This window comes from Scyliorhinus torazame, chromosome 1 (assembly GCF_047496885.1).
Source record: "Scyliorhinus torazame isolate Kashiwa2021f chromosome 1, sScyTor2.1, whole genome shotgun sequence".
Taxonomy (NCBI): domain Eukaryota; kingdom Metazoa; phylum Chordata; class Chondrichthyes; order Carcharhiniformes; family Scyliorhinidae; genus Scyliorhinus; species Scyliorhinus torazame.
In genome coordinates this window covers 347,235,163-347,248,781 of record NC_092707.1, presented here as the reverse complement: position 1 = coordinate 347,248,781, position 13,619 = coordinate 347,235,163, and the positions used below count along the sequence as shown (strand labels likewise).

Below are 13,619 nucleotides of genomic sequence, written 5' to 3'. Positions count from 1 at the left end.
GGAGAGACAACAACATGCTTAATGATGGCGCTTTGACACCTCAACAGCCAGGGCCTATGGGATACAAGGGTGCCCCGGCAGCCTCGTTTCGCTGCACATGGGGCTGTTTAGCACAGGGCTAAATCGCTGACTCGACCACGACTGCATGCACCCCCTCCTGGAATTCCCCCTTCCCCACTGCCCCAAGGCCCTGTAGAGATGCCTGGGGTTCTTCTCTTACTATGCCTAGTGGGTCCCCAACTACGCAGACAAGGCCCGCCCACTGATCATGTCCCCCACATTTCCCCTTGCGACTGAGGCCCGACTGGCCTTCAATCGCATCAAAGCAGACATCGCCAAAGCCGCGATGCACGCTGTGGACGAGTCCATCCCTTTCCAAGTGGAGAGCGATGCGTCGGACTTTGCTCTGGCCGCTACACTCAACCAGGCGGGCAGGCTCGTGGGTTTCTTCTCCCGTTGACTCCATGCCTCCGAAATTCGACACTCCTCCGTCGAAAAGGAAGCCCAGGCCATAGTAGAAGCTGTGAGACATTGGAGGCATTACCTGGCCGGCAGGCGATTCACTCTCCTCACTGACCAACGGTCGGTTGCCTTCATGTTCAATAACACACAGCGGGGCAAAATCAAGAACGTCAAAATCCCGAGGTGGAGGATCGAACTCTCCACCTACAGCTATGACATCTTGCATTGGCCCGGGAAGCTCAATGAGCCCCCAGATGCCCTCTCCCGTGGAACATGTGGCAGCGCACAAGTGGACCGACTCAGGGCCCTCCACAATGACCTCTGTCACCCGGGGGTCACCCGCGTTTTCCACTTTATCAAGGCTCGCAACTTGCCCGACTCCATCGAGGAGGTCAGGACCGTGACCAGGGACTGCCAGGTCTGTGCGGAGTGCAAACCGCACTTCTATCGGCCAAACAGAGCACATCTGGTAAAGGCCTCCCGCCCTTTTGGGCGTCTCAGCATGGACTTCAAAGGGCCCCTCCCCTCCACTGACCGTAACGTGTAATTCCTCAACATCATTGATGGGTACTCCAGATTCCCCTTCGCCACCCCTGCTCTGACATGATCTCTGCCTCCGTTATCAAGGCCCTGCACAGCCTTTTCACCCTGTTAGGGTTCCCCACCTACATCCACAGTGATCGGGGCTCCTCCTTTGTGAGCGACGGGTTGCGTCAGTTCCTGCTCAGCAAAGGCATCGCCTCCAGCAGGACGACCAGCTATATCTCCTGGGGAAACGGACAGGTGGAGAGGGAGAATGCGACGGTCTGGAAGGCCGTCCTCCTGGCCCTACGGTCAAAAACTCTCCCAGTCTCCCGCTGGCAGAATGACCTCCTCAATGTGCTCCACTCCATCCGGTCGCTTCTATGTACGGCCACTAACCAGACTCCTCATGAGCGTAGGTTTGCCTTCCCCAGGAAGTCCACCTCCGGGGTCTCGTATCCGTCCTGGCTGACAGCCCTGGGGCCCGTTCTTCTCCGCAAGCGTGCGAGGAGCCATAAAACCGACCCCCTCGTCGAGAAGGTCCTGCTGCTCCATGCGAACCCCCAATATGCCTACGTGACACACCAGGACGGGCGGCAGGACACGGTCTCCCTTCGGGATTTGGCTCCTGCAGGCTCCCCGGTGACCATCACACCCCACCCTACACCTTCTCCCCCCACCTCCGCCCACCTCCCTCATGAACTGACTCCTGCAGGCCCACCAAGGACAAGCACCACCACCCCCGCCCATACACCGCACCCCCCCCTTCGCCGACTCAACACCTGGGTGAAGAAGATGACAACACGCTCCCGGGCGCGCAGGTCTCGATGCCGGCGCCAACACCACAGCCGGGACTGAGGCTGTCACAGCGGAAGGTCAAGGCCCCCGACAAACTTGACTTTTAACACCACTTCACCCCCGCCGGACTTTTTTTAAACAGGGGGTGAATGTAGCAAACCACGTTATTGTGTTCATTGCATTATATTAACTGTGCTGTGTTGTACATGGCTGGGTTTGTCCAGGCTGGCTCCGCCTGTGGCTCCTCCCTTTGGGGCTTCTGCATAAAAGTGGCAAGTCTCCGCCTCCGGACCCAATTCGGGTCCAGAGGCAGGAGGCTTGCTGTTTAGTGTATTAAAGCCTCACTTACGTTTATCACTCGTCGTCTATTATTGATGGTATATCACACACCCTCCTCCTTCCTCCACCCCTCCTTCTTCCTCCACCCCCTCCTCCTTCCTCCACCCCCTCCTCCTTCCTCCACTCCGTCCTCCACCCCCTCCTCTTTCCTCTAGCCCCCACTCCTTCCTCCACTCCCTCCTCCGTCCTCGACTCCCTCCTCCGTCCTCCACCCCCTCCTCCTTCCTCCACCCCCTCGTCCTTCCTCCACCCCTCCTCCTTCCTCCACCCCCTCCTCCTTCCTCCACCCCCTCCTCCTTCCTCCACCCCCTCCTCCTTTCTCCACCCCCTCCTCCTTCCTCCACTCCCTCCTCCGCCCTCCAGCCCCTCCTCCTTCCTCCAGCCCCCACTCCTTTCCCCACCCCTTGCTCCGTCCTCTACCCCCTCCTCCTTCCTCCACCCTCTCCTCCTTCCTCCATCCCCTGCTCCTCCTCCCCCCCCCCCACCCCTCGGGCATTGCGGCATCCTTCTCCAAGAACCCTGCCACCGCCCCCCCAGCAACGGCCGTGGACGCCACCTCCTGCTGCCGACGGTGAGGCCGGTCACTCACCTCCTTCCTCCACATCGTCAGCCAGCACGGGCCCCATGTACTGCCCATCCTAGCCCTCTTCCAGGCCATTCCCTCTGTGCCATGGTCGCAGATGTCGAGACCTTGGTCAGGATGGATGAGCCTCCAGGTCTGGCAGTGCCAGTTCACGTGGAACCTCCGGTGTTAGCCCCACTCCCATGGCGCCCCGAGGGGGGAAGAGGTGATGGGGCATGTGCCGGTGACTCCCGCAGGCCATTCTCCATCCGTACCTGCAGGTAAAACCGGGGGGGGGGGGGCTCCACGCCACCTGGGACCCCGAGCAGTAGCCAGATCCACCCAGGCCCAGTCACCCCTGAGGAAGGCTGCCAAGGGGGACCCACAGCAGGCCGCATCTACTCCTGAGGTACCACCTGGGAATCCAAGTCGGCATGGTGTTAGGACCGTAAGGCTGGCTGGCTAGTGGGGCGGGGGGGGAAGGATGCTGTGGGATGTCTGTGCTGCTGGCCAGGCCCCTAGTTGGTGAATCTGGAGACGGTCAGAGTGTCACCGTGCACACCTGCCCAGGTGCACATGTTGTTTGGCCTCCTGTGCCTGCCCGTGCCCCATGTACTGCCCATCCTAGCCCTCTTCCACATCTTCCTCAATGAACGAGGTCTGGCCTTCATCTTGCTCCTCTAGCCCCACTGCTGCGCGATGTTGTGGAGGACACAGCAGGGGCCATGTCATTCTGTGGCCCCCAGATACGCGTCATCAGCCACTGCTGCAGCAGATAACCCCTGTCGCCCAAGAGCCAATCCCGCAGCAATGGAGGTCCGTGCCTGAACGTCCTTGTCGTGTGGGGGGCCACTCTGACCCCACGACCCATTCCCTGGTCACCGCCTTTTCCCCCTTCCCTGGGCCTGGCAGATGTCCCCCCACCTCCCCCGCCAGCCTTCCAGCAGCCCACGATCATGCCTCTGCATGTCCTCCCTCCTCTTTCTCCCTCAGCAGCCACGGCGCCTGTTTCCCGATTTTTAAAACCCCAAGTGAAACTCGCCGCCGATAATTTCTCCCGGCGGAGGCGGAGCATCGTGGACAATACCGGGTCAGGCCCGCTAATGATATGCGAATGGCCTTTACTGTACGTGCAGGGTGGAACACATTGACACCGCTGTCGAGGCACCAGATTTTGGCGTCATGACCAATTCTCTGCCCAATCGTGTTTTCCGAATCCGGCTGTCGGCCAATGGAAAATCCCGCCCTGGTATTTGGGTGGGAGAGAGCTCTTCTCCTTAATAGTGTGATGAGACCTTAACCGACCTGAATCTGATGTTCGGAGGTCTGGACCTCAGATTCTCGATGAACCGCTGGTCGCCACAGACGTACCGGCTGGGAAGTGGCCGCATATGCGCAGTACTGGTTTTAAAAACTCTTCTGGATGAGAAGCCCTGCGCAACTGCACAGAAGAAAAGAAGAAAAACGGCATGCAAACCCAGGTCAGGAGATCTGATATGGAGGGGCAGTATTAAATAGGTTTCCCAGGATGCAGGACACGGCAGGTAGACAGGAAGATGTTCCGAACCAGGGAGGGGGACATGGACAGGTCTCAAAAGGAAGTCCTTTTGGTAAGGCTGAAAGCCAGGGGACAAAAACAGGTATGGTTAAGTTATTGTTAAGTTAAGAGAAAAAAGCAACGAAATAGTCTCCAAATTACAGAAAGAGCTGCAGGGAGCATGAGAGAAGCCCTGCAGATCCACAAAGACAGCCAAAGGTTGGTCTATCCATGCCATGGGCTGACGGGGCACAAGTCTGCGTTTTGACCAATACTATTCTGTTTAGCATGGCCAGAGATCTGAAATTGTGCTTGGAATGGAAAACTTGAGTGTACTCAGAGATCCAGGAATACGTATCTCGTAAAGTGAGATTGAAATGCGGTGAATTGGGTCATTGTTGAAGCAGTCTAATGGAGAGAATTCCAAGGTGAGATCCTCAATTGTGGAGATTGGAAACCCTCCTGAGAAGGATGAAATTTCAATGAGATTGGGTGGCTCACACTATGGCAAGCGTTTGGTTAGGTTGTTGAGCAATCCATGGAATCTGTTTTGCTCGCACCTGTCATCTATTGTGTAATGTGGTGTGTCGGATCATAGTTTGCCCGTTAATCCACATATATCTCATACTTACCCTCAATGTTAGGGTATAAGATAGATATTCTAAATTGTTTTATCTTTCTGAACTGTCTAGTAAAGTTTATTTTCTTGTGTTTAAAACATGGGAAGCTGGATTCTCCGCCAGCGGGATCCACCGCTTCGCCGACAACGCACTCACGCCCCTGGATTTCCCAATGGCGTGGGAATGCCACAATGGGAAACCCCATTGGCTGGCTGCCGGAACCGAGGGTCCCGCTGGCGGTGGGGATGTGCTGCACCAGGGCACAGGTCCGGCGGGACAGAGAATGCCGCCCATGGAATCCTGTAGCTTTATTCATTGGGCCGGTGTCTTGAAATTCAAACTTTATCTAATTTAAACAAAATGTTATTGGTGCCTAACTGGATCTCCCCATATGATCCAGCCTCTGGCCAAGGATCATAACAGTAGGCATGCCAGAAACTCCTAGTAACAACTAGTGAACCAGTGTAACTGGGTGCCTGACATGCACTGTGACTTCCCACCAACAGTACAGTGGAAACATCCTGTGAAGTTTCAGGGCTGTTATCTCACATTTGGGTGAACGAAACAGCTCAGTCACTGACTCCCAGGCCTTTTCACATAACTACTTAAAATATCAAGTTAAAAACAATTAGTGCAGATGTGATATGTTTTGAGCTGGGTTATGTGTATCTGTGTGCACGAGGAGCACAGAAAGTTCCAAATGAAAGATGCTATACAATTTCTTCTCTTGTCTCACTTTTGTCCACAGTCAGTGTGCGGTCAGGGTAAAATGAGGGCGGAGAGCCCTACAATGAAATGGCTACGTGGTGAATGAGCTGAAGTTACGTGCTCGGTGGGATTAAAACACAGATGTGTCCTCAACAGCGGGTGAGTCCAGAAAGTATACTTGTGACAGATCCCAGTGAATTAAGCATCCACCCCTTGATGATATGCTGTTTGCCACAAAATGACTACTCATTGAGTTGGCAGTCAACAGAAATCTGGGGATCACATCTGACTCCTTGGACCTTGGGGAATCCTGCTAATCAGTAACATTTGCAGTGCCCTGCTGCATTGACATTGGCTCTCCATGCGCAACATATTGAAATCGGCAGCTCTGGAGGATAGAGCTCCCAGGGAGGCCCCCACTGCATGCATTTTGGGCACGGTGGTGCCCTGGCACTTCTGGTGCCACCTGAGTACCCTGGCAGTGCCATCCTGGAACCCTGGCAGTGTCACCTGGGTGTCAGCCTGGGACTGCCAAGGTGCCCAGGTGGCACTGCCAGCTGGCATGGGTACTGCCAGGGTGCCAAGCTGGCACTTTCTGCGCAGGCATGATCAGACCGGGGTTGCCCGGTGTGGGTGTTTAGGTGGGGGGGGGGGATCGGGGGCCCTCCAATATTGCATTTGGGCTGGGGAGAGGTCGGGGATTGTTTCGGGTGCCAAGGAGATCGGGATGCCTTTATAAATGTTGTCTTGATCTCTTGCTAGAATGGGGAGTTCCGGCGGCTGGAGCTCCCCACTGTATAAAATGGGGCTCTGTGCGGCTTCGGTCGTGCATTCTCCGCTCAGGCTCCTTATTCAACTCAAGTGGCGATGAATAGCCATGTGTTTCTCGGCACTGTGAGTGTCGGGAAAAACACAGCTAAACACGCTCGCTTGGGGACTTTGCTCCCTTTTGGGAGAACGGCGAGTGTGTAACAGAACTTTTTTTCAATATAAATGTTTTTATTAAAGCTTTTTCCAACCAACGTTTTTACATAACAAAAATAAACGAGAATTTTTGAACAAAACAAGGTGGGTGCTGTCTTTATACAACACAAAATTCACATATCCACAATCCGCCCCCCCCCCCCCCCCCCCCCCCCCCCCCCCCGGGATGCTGCTGCTGCTGGCACTTACTGCTCCCCTAGAAGGTCAAGGAAAGGTTGCCACCGCCGGGAGAACCCCACCAAGGACCCTCTCAAGGCGAACTTTATTCGCTCCAGGCTCCCCGCCATATCACTAATCCAGGTCTCCACACCCGGGGGTTTCAAGTCCCTCCACATTAACAAGATCCGTCTCCGGGCTACCAGGGAGGCAAAGGCCAGAACGTCGGCCTCTTTCGCTCCCTGCACTCCTAGATCCTCCGACACCCCAAATATCGCTATTGTTGGACTCGCCTTCACCCGAGTGTCCAAAATCCTAGACATCACCCTCGGAAACCCCTGCCAGAATTCTTTAAGCGCCGGGCATGCCCAAAACATATGGGTATGATTCACCGGACTCCCTGCACATCTCGCGCACCTGTCCTCCACCCCAAAGAACTTACTCATTCTCGCCATCGTCATGTGAGCCCGATGCACCACCTTAAATTGAATTAAACTGAACCTGGCACATGATGAGGAGGAATTTACCCTGCCCAGGGCATCAGCCCACAGGCCTTCACCCAGCTCCTCGCCCAGCTCCTCCTCCCACTTGCCCTTCAACTCCTCCACTGAGGCTTCCTCCGCCTCCTGCAGCCACTGATATATGTCCGACACTTCCCCTCCTCTACCCAGATGCCAGACACAACCCTATCCGTATCCTACGCGGGGGCAGCAGCGGGTGTCCCCACCTGCTTTTTAAGAAAGTCCCAAACCTCGAGGTACCTGAACACATTCCCCGGGGGCAGGCCGAACTTCTCCTCCAGCACCTGAACGCTGGGGAAAGTCTTGTCTATAAACAGGTCTCCCATTCTCCTAATGCCTGCCCTATACCAGCCTTGAAACCCCCCATCTATCCTACCCGGAGCAAATCTGTGGTTATTCCATATCGGGGTCCACATTGAGGCCCCCTCCTCCTGCCTATGCCTCCTCCACTGCCCCCAAATCCTCAGTGCTGCCGTTTGATGCACGATCAATAACTCCAGAAGCAAGATTGGAGACAATTGAAAGCTTCAATATGCTAGATGTTCCCCCAGCAGTGAAGGTACAGAAGAAAGCTGCTGGGGCGGCACAGGCTCTTATACCCCGCCTGCAGTGCGGAGCTAACATACAAGCTTAACCAATGGGAACAAGTACATTCTCCACCAATGATATTCCGGCATTACCAGGTACCGTAATCCTCCTAACACAGACTACCACATTCACCCCTGTTAAAAAAAAGAGTCCGGCGGGGGTGGTGGCTTTGTATTACAACGTAGAAGTGGTAGAATTTACAGTTATGAAGGTACCGTAATGCCTCCGTACAGCGTTTTGCCCTTATTACATCTTAACTATTTACAACAGTCATGTACATTTCAAAAGGAAGCAATTAGTCGATCAGGGGCCCTGGTCGTCCTCTGCGATCGTTGTAGCTTTGGTGGTGATGCCGGTGGAGGTTCGGGCGTCTGTGACTCCGGGTGCGTGGTTTCGGCTTCTGCGGCAGCTTCATCACCCCTAGACGTGGCTGGTGGAATGGCCGACTGGCCTGGGAAGGGGGCAGCTGTGGGGTGTGCCGGTGGGCAGGGCCTAGACCGGGCCGGTGGAAGAACTAATCCATCTGGGAAGAGGGCAGCTGTGGGGTGCGCTGGTGGGAGGGAGGGTGGGACTGGTGGCGGGGGTGTGTGTGCGGATCCAGCGGGCGCCAGGTCCAGTAGGGAGACGGTATCCTGCCGGCCCTCGGGGTACGCCACGTTGGTGTACTGAGGGTTAGCGTGGAGGAGATGGACCCTCTCGACCAATGGGTCCAATTTGTGCGCCCGCACGTGTTTTCAGAGCAGGACGGGTCCGGGAGCTGCCAGCGAGGTCAGGAGCGAGGTCCCAGAGGAGGACTTCCTGGGGAAGGAGACGTTCGTGAGGTGTTTGGTTGGTCGTGGTACAAAGCAGTGACCGGATGGAGTGGAGGGCATCCGGGAGGACTTCCTGCCAGCGGGAGACTGGGAGATTCCTGGGCTGCAGGGCCAGTAGGACGGTCTTCCAGACCGTTCCGTTCTCCCTCTCTACCTGTCCGTTTCCCCGGGGTTGTAACTGGTCGTCCTGCTCGAGCCAATGCCCGTGCTGAGCAGGAATTGACCCAGTTCGTTGCTCAGAAAGGAAGACCCCCTATCACTATGTATGTAGGAGGGGAACCCGAACAGTGCAAAGATGCTATGGAGGGCCTTGATGATGGTGGTTGCGGTCATGTCGGGGCAGGGGATGGCGAATGGGAACCGGGAGTACTCGTCAATCACGTTCAGGAAGTACGTGTTGCGGTCGGTGGAGGGGAGGGGGCCTTTGAAATCCATACTGAAGCGTTCAAAGGGACAGGAAGCCTTTATCAGGTGCGCTTTCTTAGACCTGTAGAAGTGCGGCTTGCACTCCGTGCAGATATAGCAATTCCTGGTGGCTGTCTTGACCTCCTCGATTGAGTACGGCAGGTTGCGGGTCTTGATGAAGTGGAAAAATCGAGTGACCCCCGGGTGGCAGAGGTACTCGTGGAGGGCTCGGAGGCGGTCCACTTGTGCGTTGGCACATGTGCCGCGGGATAGGGCATCAGGAGGCTCGTTTAGCTTCCCGGGACGATACAAGATCTCATAGTTGTAGGTGGAGAGTTCGATCCTCCACCGTCAGATCTTATCGTTTTTTATCTTGCCCCGCTGTGCATTATCGAACATGAAAGCAACCGACCGTTGGTCAGTGAGGAGAGTGAATCCCCTGACGGCCAGGTAATGCCTCCAATGTCGCACAGCTTCTATTATGGCCTGGGCCTCCTTTTCGACTGAGGGGTGGCGCATTTCAGAGGCGTGGAGGGTGCGTGAGAAGAAGGCCACGGGTCTGCCCGCTTGGCCCGTGGCCGCCACAGCTACGTCGGACGCGTCGCGCTCGACCTGGAAGGGGAGGGACTCGTCGATGGCGTACATCGTGGCCTTTGCAATGTCTGCTTTGATGCGGCTGAAGGCCTGGCGGGCCTCTATCGACAGGGGAAAAACTGTGGATTGGATCAGTGGACGGGCCTTGTCCACATAGTTGGGGACCCACTGGGCATAGCAGGAAAAAAAACCTAGGCAACGCTTCAGGGCCTTGGAGCAGTGCGGGAGGGGGAACACCATAAGGGTGCACATGCGTTCAGGGTCGGGGCCTATAACTCCATTTCGCACTATGTAGCCGAGGATGGCTAGGCGGTAGGTGCTAAACACGCATTTATCCTTGTTATACGTGAGGTTAAGGATTTTTGCGGTCTGGAGGAATTTTCGGAGGTTGGTATCGTGGTCCTGCTGGTCGTGGCCGCAGATGGTGACATTGTCGAGGTACGGGAATGTGGCCCATAAACCGCACCGGTCAACCATTCGGTCCATCTCTCGTTGGAGGACCGAGACTCCATTAGTGACACCGAAGGGAACCCTGAAGAAGTGGTAGAGCCGCCCATCTGCCTCGAAGGCACTGTACTTGCGGTCACTAGTGCAGGTGGGGAGCTGGTGATAAGGCGGACTTAAGAACCACCGTGGAGAAGACCTTGTATTGCGCAATCCTGTTGACCAGGTCGGATATGCGGGGGAGAGGGTACGTGTAAGCTGCGTAAACCTGTTGATGGTCTGACTGTAGTCGATGACCATCCTATGCTTCTCCCTGGTCTTTACAACCACTACTTCAGCTCTCCAGGGGCTGTTGCTAGCCTCAATGACACCTTCGCTCAGTAACCGTTGGACCTCTGACCTAATAAAGATCCGGTCCTGGGCACTGTACCGCCTGCTCCTGGTGGCGACTGGTTTGCAATCTGGGGTGAGGTTCGCAAACAGGGAAGGCGGATCGACCTTGAGGGTCGCGAGGCTGCAGACAGTGAGGGGGGGTATAGGGCCGCCGAATTTGAAAGATGGACTTTGGAGGTTGCACTGAAAATCTAACCCTAGGAGTGTGGCCGCGCAGAGGTGGGGAAGGACGTAGAGTCGGTAGTTTTTGAACTCCCTTCACTGGACCGTGAGGTTAGCTACACAATACCCTTTGATCTCTACTGAGTGAGAACCGGAGGCCAGGGAGATTTTTTGATTACGGGGACGTAAGCGCGGGCATTTGGGAGGCCACATCCAGGGAGCCGGCAAAGGCCCGTGCCTCCTTGAGGCCTAGTGCCTCTTTCTCCAGCAATCGCTGGCGGATTTGGGAAGACAGCATACCTGTAACGAAAGTGTCCCGGATCAAAAGTTCTGTGCGGTCGCTTGCCGAAACTTGCGGGCAGCTGCAGTTTCTCCCCAAGACGAGGAGCGCACGGTAGAATTCTACCAGCGATTCCCCAGGGATTTGTCGCCTCATCGCTCGTAGATGCCGGGCGTAGACCTGGTTTACCGGGCGAATATAGTGTCCTTTCAGCAGCTCCATTGCGGCATCGAAATCGTCCGCATCCTCGATGAGGGTGTAGATTTCTGGGCTCACCCTCGAGTGCAGGACTTGTAGTTTCTGTTCTCCCGTGGGTGTGTTTTCGGCCGTCCCGAGATATCCGTTGAAGCACGCCAGCTAGTGCTTGAAGGTTGCTGCTGAGTTTGCCGCGTGGGGGTTGAGTTGCAGACACTCTGGCTTGATTCGGACGCTCCATTCTTTAAAAACTAGCATATTAAATTGATGCACAATCAATAACTCCAGAAGTGAGATTGGAGGCAATTGAAGGCTTTAATACGCTAGATGTTTCCCCCAGCAGCGCAGGTACAGAAGAAAGCTGCTGGGGCGGCACAGGCTCTTATACCCCACCTTGCAGGGCGGAGCTAACATACAAGGTTAACCAATGGGAACAAGTACATTCTCCACCAATGATATTCCGGCATTACCAGGTACCGTAATCCTCCTAACACAGACTACCACACCGTTACCACTGGACTTGTGGTGTATCGCGCCGGCGAGAACGGCAGCGGCGCCGTGACTAGTGCCCCTAGGCTGGTGCCTCTTCATGACGCCGCCTCCAGCCTGGGGAGAACCGTCATCTTCACAGTCTGCACCCATCCCGCCAGGGAAAGCGGGAGCATATCCCACCTTTTGAACTCCCTCCATCTGCTCCACGAGCCGGGTTATGTTGAGCCTGTGCAGGGCATCCCAGTTCCTAGCCACCTGTATCCCCAAGTACCGAAAGCTCCTCTCCACTATCCTGAGCGGGAGCTCCCTCAGTCTCTCCTCCTGGCCCCTTGCGTGGACCACGAACAGCTCACTCTTCCCCACGTTCCACTTGTACCCCGAAAAGCTCCCAAAGTCCCTTAGGATCCGCATGACCACCCCATCCCCTCTAACGGGTCCAAAATGTACAACAACAGGTCATCCGCCTAGAGGGAGACCCGGTGTTCCTCCCCCCCGCATACTAACCCCCTCCAGTCCCTTGAAGTCCTGAGTGCTATGGCCAACGGCTCAATTGCCAGGGCAAATAGCAACGGGGACCGGGGGCACCCCTGCTTCGTCCCCGGTGCAGCCTGAAATACTCCGACCTTAGCCGGTTCGTGGTAATAGAACTTTTGACACTTTGCGTACTGAAGTTTTGATACAGTTCATGATAGAACCTCTCTTGTCATCGTGATAAGCATTGGGACTTTTATATTGTGTTTAATAAAGAAGGTGACATGATTCAAAGTTAAAGGTATTGCGTGGGATTCTCTCGTCCGCGTTATCGTGGGCAGCCTGCCCTCGTCGGCAGCGGGATTCTCCGTTCCCACCACCTGCCAATGGGATTTTCCATTTTGGCCACTCACGCCACCGGAAACCCACGTGGGCATGGGTGCGCTGCCAGCGCAGCGGAGAATCCTGCCAGCGGAGAATCCCACTGATCGTGTCTATCAATCCACTGGAGTGGGGGTCTCGGTCAACAGGGCACTGTGAGTCACAAAATGGCCAACAGAAATTAATAACAGAAGCTAATACTGAAATTGTAAAATTCTGCTGAAAAACAGATGGCCGTTTTGTGAGTTCATTGGGTCAAAGAGAAGGTAACTTTGTTTACAATAGTATTTACACAGCACCAGTCGTTCGCTACCGGGTCTTTTCTCTAGCTGGTACCTGACTGGCTGGCTCTATTAATACAAAGGAAAAGGTTAACCAATCCCCCCGCCCCCCCTATCAGGGGAGCTCACAATTCCTGCGTTCCAAGGGGTAGCTGATGCACGATCAATTGCACAAAGACTAAAGCTGGGTACAACTGTGGCTTTATTACAGTCAAATGTGTGGCCTCCTGCTGCAGCTGGTGAAATGGCAGGGCACTGGAGGTCATGCATATTTATACAGTTCTCCGTGGGCGGAGCCAGCCGGCAGGAGCTACCGGCGAACCTGTAGTGCAGGTCCTACCTTACATCTCCAATTACAGTGGTTCGCCACAAGCCCCCAGCTCGGCTTGACCCTGGAACCTACCACCCTCGACACCATCCTCGCTACATCCTTCCAAAAGTCCTCCAGCGCTGGGCACGCCCAGAACATGTGGGTGTGGTTTGCTGGGCTGCCTGAGCACCGAACACACCTGTCCTCGCGCGCACAGAACCGGCTTATCCATGCCCCGGTCATGTGAGCCCTACGCAGCACCTTAAATTGTATGAGACTGAGCCTCACGCAAGAGGAGGAAGAGTTCACTCTCCCCAGGACATCCACCCCCATCCCCTCGTCAATCTCCTCACCCACCTCCTCCTCCCAATTACCCTTTAGCTCTTCCACTGAGGCCTCCTCCTCCTCCTGCATCACCTGATACGTTGCCAAGATCCTCCTTGGTGGGGGTGCTTCTGCTGACCGCAGAACCCCCTCCCACGCATATCCGATATGGTCAATCAGATTGCGCAGTACCGGGTCTTCTCAACAATTGACCTGAAATCCGCCTACCACCAGCTCCCCATCCGGAAGTCGGACTGTCCATACATGGCCATCGAGGC

General features: G+C 55.5%; 1 protein-coding gene across 5 annotated transcripts in view; it reads left to right on the top strand.

Moving 5' to 3' along the window:
* Nucleotides 1-13,619, top strand: part of LOC140425728 (nucleosome assembly protein 1-like 1-A) — a 371,940-nt gene that overhangs the window by 23,120 nt on the left and 335,201 nt on the right. For all 5 annotated transcript variants that reach the window (XR_011947981.1, XR_011947969.1, XR_011947975.1 and 2 more), the window contains one exon: nt 5,589-5,707. Coding sequence is in view for 1 of the 5 variants with exons in the window: in XM_072510197.1 (XP_072366298.1) it covers nt 5,690-5,707 (18 nt within the window). In the remaining 4 variants the exon portion in view is untranslated. The remainder of the gene's footprint in view (nt 1-5,588; nt 5,708-13,619) is intronic.